The 8,478-nt window shown below is 49.0% G+C and overlaps 1 protein-coding gene across 1 annotated transcript in view; it reads left to right on the top strand.

Annotated features, from left to right (window-relative positions):
• Positions 1 to 8,478, top strand: part of LMBR1 (limb development membrane protein 1) — a 130,746-nt gene that overhangs the window by 107,019 nt on the left and 15,249 nt on the right. Inside the window, exon 16 of the mRNA XM_019507945.1 lies at positions 6,560 to 6,721. Coding sequence (XP_019363490.1) covers positions 6,560 to 6,721 — 162 coding nt within the window. The remainder of the gene's footprint in view (positions 1 to 6,559; positions 6,722 to 8,478) is intronic.

Raw genomic sequence — 8,478 nt, 5'->3', positions numbered from 1 at the left:
CTGTTTCCCCTAGCGCCTGCTGGCATAACAAGGAATAATGGACACAAATTATTGGAGAGTAGGTTTAGATTAGACATCTGCAAGAACTACTTCACAGGGCGGCTAGGAGCTGGAACCAACTTCCAAGGGAAGCGGTGCTGGCTCCTACCCTGGGGGTCTTTAAGAAGAGGCTTGATGCCTACCTGGCTGGACTCATTTGAGTCCAGTTTTTCTCCTGCCCAGGCGGGGGGTTGGACTTGAAGATCTACAAGGTCCCTTCTGACCCTACTTCTATGATTCTAAAACTCAAGCATCTACTATAAAATATTTTAATTTTATTTAAAAAAATATTTTTGTCCCAATTTTATGGTTTTTTTGAGTAGCATATGTTAGAGACAAGACACTTGGCCAAGGGAGGATGCCTCCACCCCCAGCACAGCCCTGCCACCCCCAAATCACAAGGAAGCTTTATGCTTCAACCTGCACCCTGACATGCCCCTTGAGCCATCTACTCCCCCACCCCTTCCCATGCTAGAGCAGTTCAGCTGCAGGGAGGCAGCTGAGAGGAGCCGAGGAGGGTCTCGCTCCACTCTGGCTCCGACTTTGCTCAGCCGCCCAGGGAGCTGTGCGAACAGGATGTGCAAACAGATGTCCTTGTATGCCTGGTGCACGAGTTAGTGCGGGAGTTTGCGCAGGAGGGTGAGTGGGAGGGCCCAAGGCAAGTTTCCAGGCACATGGGACCAGGAGCATGGCCACCTCCCCTTGCGGGGTTTCTTCCACTTTGGAGTCTATGGGGCATCAGATTGAGGAGCTCCAGGCCACAGTCCAGAGACTGCATGCCATCAGGGATGGTGAGTAGGAGATAGACTCCTGCTGCCAGGCCCTTCACCCCTTGGAGGCGGAGGGTAGACCAAGGTCACCTTTCAGGACAAGGGAGGACTCGGGGATCTCCCATGCTGTCTAGCCAGGGTGTTGGACCAAGGTGGTCAAGGGCACCAAGGCCTGCCGCACCAAGTTCCCCTCCCCTCTGGGGCTTTGCAACAGGTACTAACCTCTTGCAGCCCCAGTAGAGCCTGCAGAGATGCCAGCTTCTGCAGGCAAGGGAGGATCACCTACCCCTACTCTCCCTAAGATGAAACGCAGAGTGCTTGTCATGGGAGACTCCCTCTTGAGGGGGAGTGAGGGGGCAATCTGTTGCCCCGACCCCTTAGCCTGGGAGGTCTGCCATTTCCCAGGGGCCTGCATCCGAGACATAGCCGAGAGGATCCCAAAGATTATCCGGCCCTCCGACCACTGCCCTATGCTCCTTATCCATGTGGGCATGAATGACATGGGTGGGAGCAATCCCAGGTGGGTCATGAGAGACTACCGGGCTCTGGGAGCAGGGCTTAGAGGGTTGGGGGCACAGGTGGTCTTTTCCTCTCTCCTCCTGGTTGTGGGTCATGGGCTGAGGAGGGAGAGATGGGTTGAGGTAGTCAACCAGAGACTGCGGTGCTGGTGTCATTGTGAAGGCTCCGGCTTCCGTGACCACAGCCCGCTCTTTGGTGAGGGAGGCAGTGGGCTGCTGGGAAAAGACAGCCTCCACCTCACTTTGCTGTGGGGGAGGCTTTTCTCAGCCAGAGTTGCTGACCTGTTTGACTGGGATTTAAACTGAGCCCACTGTGGGTTGTGGGGAGTACTGCCGCTGCAAGCCCACTGGGCACTTTTTGTAAACCCAGCAGGCTAAGGCATTCAAGGGAACCCACCCCAGCCTCAGAGCTATCTGTAGGAAAGGCAAGGGCCCCCAATGGGACACTTATGTGCCTGTACACCAGTGCCAGGAGCCTGGGGAGCAAACAGGAAGAACTGGTTCTCCTGCTAAACCAAACGGATTACGAACTCATAGGGATAACGGAGACCTGGTGGGACTCCATCTATGACTGGGCCACAGGTATAGACGGCTATATCTTATACAGGAGAGATCATGTGGACAAAAGGGGCGGGTAGCTCTGTATGTCAAGGAAGGCTAGGCACCCAGGGAGGACAGTTGGAGACTCTCTGGGTCCAAATCTGTGATGAACAAGGCACAGGAGACACAATGGTGGGAGTCTACTAGAGACCTCCTAGCAAAGACCAAGAGCTTGACCAGGAATTTGCCAGGGAACTAGCTAAGGCTTCATGTTCCTGGTGCATGGTTGTCATGGGAGATTTCAGCTACCCTGACATCTCATCGGAAGAGCACTTGGCCACATCCGAATGGTCGCAAAGCTTCCTCGTGTGTGAATGAGCTCTATCTGACTCAAGAAGTCTATGGACTGATGAGAGGCAAAGCTCTGCTCAACCTGGTACTGGCAACAGGGGGTGACTTAATCAGTGACCTAACGATCGAAGTGAAGCTGGGAGACAGCGACCATGAGCTGATCACTTTCACCATGTGTCGTAAAGCAGGCAAGTCAGTCAGCAAAGCAGAAGTCCTCGACTTCAGGAAAGCTGACTTTGACAAGCTCAGGAGGCTTGTTGGAGAGCCCCTAAGGGATCACGACCCAAAGGGGAGGGGAGTTCAGGAAGAGTGGTTGCTCCTCAAGGGAGCGATCCTGAAAGCACAAGTAATGTCTGTCCTGTCTCGGAGGAAGGGCAGCAAAAGGGCACAGCAGTCCTCTTGGCTCTGCTGGGAACTAGTGGACCTCCTGCGGCTAAAAAGAAAGGCCTATAAAGGATGGAAGGCTGCATCCACCCCAAAGGAGGAGTACTCTGCATTGGTCCAGACCTGTAGGGAGCGAACTAGGAAAGCCAAGGCTGCAGCTGAACTTCAAATGGCTACACGTATCAAGGACAATAAAAAGTCCTTTTTTAGATATGTGGGGAGCCCGAGGAAAAGCAAGGGTAACACTGGACCCCTGCTAAACCAGATGGGGCAACTGACAACTGATGCCCAGGAAAAAGCTAACCTGCTCATTGAGTATTTTGCATTGGTTTTTCACCAGCTCCAAGGGATGGCCAAAGTGAGGGAGAACTGTTACCCTTCATCAGTGTTGACCATGTGAAGGAACACCTTGAGAGTTTGGACACCTTCAAGTCAGCTGGCTTAGACAGCTTACACCCCAGGGTACTTAAGGAGCTGGTGAGCATCATAGCTGGTCACTGGCACATCTTTGAGAACTCATGGTGCTCAGCCTAAGTCCCCGAAGATTGGAAGAAGGCCAATGTGGTGCCTATCTTCAAGAAAGGGAGGAAAGTAGATCTGGGGAACTACAGGCCCGTCAGCCTGACCTCCATCCCCGGGAAGATCCTGAAGAAAATCATCGAAGAAACCATTCTTGACAAACTGGCTGAAGGCAGCTTCTTGAGGGATAGCCAGCACGGGTTTGTTGCGGGTAGGTCTTGCCTGACCAGTCTCATCTCCTTCTATGACCAGGTGAGATATCACCTGGAGAAGGGAGAAGAGACTGATGTCGTATATCTTGACTTTAAAAAAGCTTTGAATCTGGCATCCCATGATCATCTTATAGAAAAACTGGCCAATTGCAGCCTCGGCTGCATCACAGTCTGCTGGCTGGGGAATTGGCTTCGACGTCAGACCCAGAGAGTGGTAGTTGACGGAAGTCAATCGTTGTGGTGTGTCATGACTAGTGGGGTCCCCCAAAGCTCCATCCTTGGGCCTATCCTTTTCAAAATCTTCATTAATGATGCGGACATTGGTGTCAGGAGACGACTGGCCAAGTTTGCTGATGACACCAAACTTTGGGGTAAAGTGTCCACGCCCAAGGACAGGATGGTAATCCAGGCCTACCTTGACAGGCTCAGAAAATGGGCGAACAAAAACCTGATGGCCTTCAGCTCTGAAAAATGCAAGGCAGTCCACCTTGGGAAGAAAAACCCGCAGCATGCTTAAGGCTTGGCAGTGCTGTGCTTGCTAGCACCACCGCCAAAAGGGACTTGGGGGTCATGACTGACCACAAGATGAATATGAGTCACCAATGTGATGTTGCAGCTGGCAAAGCGAGCAAAACCCTGGCTTGCATCCATAGATACTTCTCTAGCAAATCCCAGGATGTCATCTTCCCACTGTACTCAGCCTTGGTGAGGCTGCAGCTGGAGTATTGTATCCAATTCTGGGCTTCATAATTTAAAAAGGATGTGGAGAAGCTTGAGGGAGTCCACAGGAGAGCTATGCGCATGATCCGAGGGCAGGAAAACAGGCCGTATGATGAGAGGCTGAGAGCTGCAGGACTCTTCAGCGTGGAAAAGCACAGACGTGCAGGGGGGACCTGGTGGTTGCCTATAAGTTTATCGGGGTGACCACCAGGATCTGGGGGAGGATGTTTGTTCACCAGAGCCCCCCAAGGGATGACTAGGTCAAATGGTCATAAACTTCTCCAAGACTGTTTCACGCTGGACATAAGGAAGAACTTCTTTACAGTCTGAGCCCCCAAGACCTGGAACAGGCTGCCATCAGAGGTGGTGCAAGCACCTACTCTGGATTCCTTTAAGAGTCAATTGAACGTTTATCTTGCTGGGATCCTGTGACCCCAGCTGACTTCCTGCTCCTGGGGCAGGAGGCTGGATTTGATGATCTTCCAAGGTTCCTTCCAGCCCCAATGTCTATGAAATCTATGAAATCCACACAAGCCCCTGCAAAGCCTGAGGAAGCCCAGAAACCCCTTCCAATTTGCCCCAGCTCCTCCCCTAGGGTCATGTGGGCTGTGCCAACCTGCAGCCCAGGTGATCTTCCCCTAGGAGGAGCCCCAGCCCCAGTGTGTGAGGGCAGCCTCACCTGGGTGGATGGGCCAGGAGCTGCACTGGCTGCAGCTGGGAGGTGGCAGGTGGCTGGGCAAGCTCACAGCAGTGCATGGGGCAACTCGGGAGCTGGGGTTGGGGCTTCACCTGCTGGAATGCCCCAGGAAAGCTCTGCCACCTCCAGGCACAGATGTGGAATGCTCACTGCATGGTCCTAGCACCCGAGGTGGCTCTTGCCAGCTCTGAGCCACATTCAGATGGGGTGCTGCTGGTCCAGCCCAAGCGGGGGAACTGGGGCCTGAGCACAGCTCACCCAGGGCCTGCCGTGTGGAGCTGCATGGGTGGATGGGGCTGCTTCCATCCAGTGTCCCCTGTGGCACCAACAGAGGCTGGAGCCAGAGCCACCAGGGCCTGAGTGCAGCTGGCCCAGGGCCTGCTGCATGACCCCGGGTGGGCAGGGCTGCTTCTACCCAGCATCTCCCATGGGGCCAGCAGAGGCCAAAGCCAGAGCTGCCACCTGCATTGCCCAGCGACAGGCCAGATTAGAGTCAGTTGGTGGGTTGGATATGGGCCACAGGCTGTATTCTACCCACCCCAGTCTAGTGTCTTGCGTTTCTGGGCTGGGGCCACTATACGTTAATGTACATGATTTGTGCAAGCCTTTTTCATTTAACTTGGAAGACCAGTGTAGAAGATCACGTTTCTCAAATGACTTTAAGCCCTTTTCAAATTGAGAGGTTGCTTAAAAGCTTCTTCCAGGAATTATCTCAGAAGGGCCCTATCATTTGGAGAGTGTGTGCGCCTGATTTTGGTGTTGAGGCGAGGGGAGACTCTTGTAGGTATTGTGTCAAAGCTCAACATTTTTACTTCTGTGCATTTTTTGCTGAACTTGTAGGCTGACTCTTGAAAACTGTTTGTGGTAAATAAAGATAAAGGTTTGGAAAGTTTTTTCTCATCTCTTGGTATAGAAATACTTTCAAGTATCTGGGAAATATTACTTACGAGTCTTGGAGCTTATGAGCCTTGGGGTTGACTACCCTGTTAGATGGATTGGATTCTCAGGGTTTCTCGCGAGTTATACTGATAACTGAGTAGATGAAGTCAAATTCAATGGAAGAGCAATAGTTTCGCTAGCTCTAGGTACCTGAATGGAACTGAAGGACTGTTTGGACAAAACAGCAGTCTTATTTATGATCCCCATGCCATATGTATTTGTGTCAATTATCTCATTTTAGACTGCTCATCAGACCGTAATGTAAACTGACTTTGTGGTATGAGTAGGTATTCAGTAACCACAGAATTGACTCTTAAACCAGTTGTCTTGCATATAAAGTTAAATCTAAACGATTGTGTCTGTCCTGTGAGGCAGCATGAATGCTTACAGTACTTTTGTGATAGATTTTTTGGGGGAAAACTAACACGGCAAACTGGCTTTCCTGATGATTTTAATACGCCTGACTTTTTTTTCAAAACTGTGTTTATTGAAATTAGAAAAGAGAGTTCAAATTCATGACATGGTTATTTCTAAGACACACAATTAATGGAGCAATCTACCTGATATTTTAGTTGGCCATTGTAGTTTATGGTATAGTCAACAACCTTATGGTAGTTAATTAGGATACCAGTGACCTTCAAAACTTTGTCTAGAATCTTTTATTGTACATCTGTCCATTGCATACCTAAATAGATTTTGCTTTAACATAGGACAGAAGGTGTATTAATGGTTAGTATTAATCTTGGGTGTGTGTTCATTGTCATTCAGAAATGCTATCAAGAATTTTTCTCAAATTTTGTCGTCTTTTGAATATAAATATTAAATGTAATTTAGCAGGCTGTAATTACATGTTAAATATAATTTTAACAGGAATTACCAGATTTGATCTGCTTGGAGATTTTGGAAGATTCAACTGGCTGGGAAACTTCTACATTGTGTTATCTTATAATCTGCTCTTTGCTATAATGACGACCCTCTGTCTGGTCAGAAAGTTTACCTCTGCTGTGCGAGAAGAGCTCTTAAAGGCATTAGGTAACAGTGAAGGTTTTCATTTTTAACTTCGACTTCATTGTTTCTCCCTTGCCCTTTTTCTGCCTACTTGCCCTTTTGAGATGGTGCATATGTTCTGTGCATCATACCATATATTTTGTGTATGTGAAATGCTTTACAGAAACTTGTAGACATTCCAGTTTTGAAATGGGCTTTATCCTATTCACAGGGAGTACCACTGTGTCTGGGTGCAGTGAGTCTAAAATGGCTCAAATAGAGGTACAGATAAGTTTTAGCAGTCCTAGCTAATTAAAATAGCATGTTTCAATTTCTTGCCAATCTAGAAAAAAATTCTTGGAATTTGGCTTCTTGGTTCGAGTATAGAGGATTATTATTGGCTAGTGTATAAATTATGGCATTGATGGGGAAAATCACCTGGTTCCACAAGTAGTGAAACATGGTGACATAGTCTGGGGTATTGGTGACTGAGTGAATACACAGAGCTAAGTACAGACAATCAAAAAGCCCAAAGCTGAATTCATTCAATATTCACAGGTTAGTTTAAGCTGTGTAGTTTGAACTGATAAGTGAGTGAACACACATTCACTTTTGATTCCAGAAATAGAACTGCATGCCTGCAGTGGCCCAGGCCAGAAGCTAGGGGCTGCTAGAGCTTGCCTCCCTGCCCTGGTGGAGTAGACAGCTTGGGCCAAGGCTAGCCCATCCTGCAAGGGGAGTTTGCAGGGGATGTACAAAGTACTCTCAGAGGCTGGGGGACTGTAAGTTAACTTCAATATGGAGGGGATCTGGGACACAAGTTCAATAAATCGATTTAATCTAAATCAGTTAAGTTTGATACTACATCCATCCAGGTTTATCTTAAACTAGTTTCGGCCATTTTCAGTGGTTTATGTGCACTGACCTTCTGTTGTGTTACAGATTATACTGATTGATATGTAATTTCTGTCCCTAGCCCATGTAAATTAATAATTAATATCTGAACTACTGAGCATCAGAGCTGTGATGCCAGTTGACAAGGAGGGAACCAACAAGTCATCCAGTAGCACCTAAAAGCAGAGTCAAAGCTGCTTCTGTCTAGCTCAGGAAGTTTTTCTTCACAGATGGGAACGCATAATGATGTGAGCTATGAAGGTCCCCACTCCTATATCGATGAAATATTAATGACCGAACAGGTTCAATACCTTTTTAGAACTGCAGGCTGTTTTCAGTTTATTTCCTTAAATGAAGAATGAAGGCCAGTAGACAGGGTGATTTATGACAGAGAAGTCTACAAAAAGTAAATGTGTGTTATCCAACTCATATCAGTTCATCATCTTAGAGTATTCATAGTTTCATAGTTGGTAGGGTCGGAAGGGACCTGAGCTGACCATCAAGTCTGACCCCCTGCTATGGCAGGAAAGAGTACTGGGGTCAGACAACCCTGGCAGGGTGTTCATCCAGCCTCCTCTTAAAGACTCCCAGGGTAGGAGCCAGCACCACTTCTCTTGGAAGCTGGTTCCAGATCTTAGCTGCCCTGACGGTGAAGTAGCGCCTCCTGATGTCCAGCCTGAGTCTACCCTCTGCCAGCTTGTGACCATTGTTTCTAGTCACTCCTGGTAGTGCTCGGGGGAACAGGGACTCCCCCAATGCCTGCTGGTCCCCTCTGACTAGTTTGTAAACAGCCACTAGATCCCACCTCAGCCTTCTCTTGTGGTGGCTGAACATGTTCAGGTCCCATAGCTTTACCTTGTAGGGCCTGCCCTGCTGCCCCCTGATCATGCGAGTGGCCCTCCTCTGGA

The sequence above is a fragment of the Gavialis gangeticus genome, unplaced genomic scaffold (genome assembly GCF_001723915.1).
Source record: "Gavialis gangeticus isolate Ggan-Ray unplaced genomic scaffold, GavGan_comp1, whole genome shotgun sequence".
Taxonomy (NCBI): domain Eukaryota; kingdom Metazoa; phylum Chordata; order Crocodylia; family Gavialidae; genus Gavialis; species Gavialis gangeticus.
Note: the sequence above shows the minus strand (reverse complement) of the source record. Positions and strands in the feature narration are given on the sequence as shown.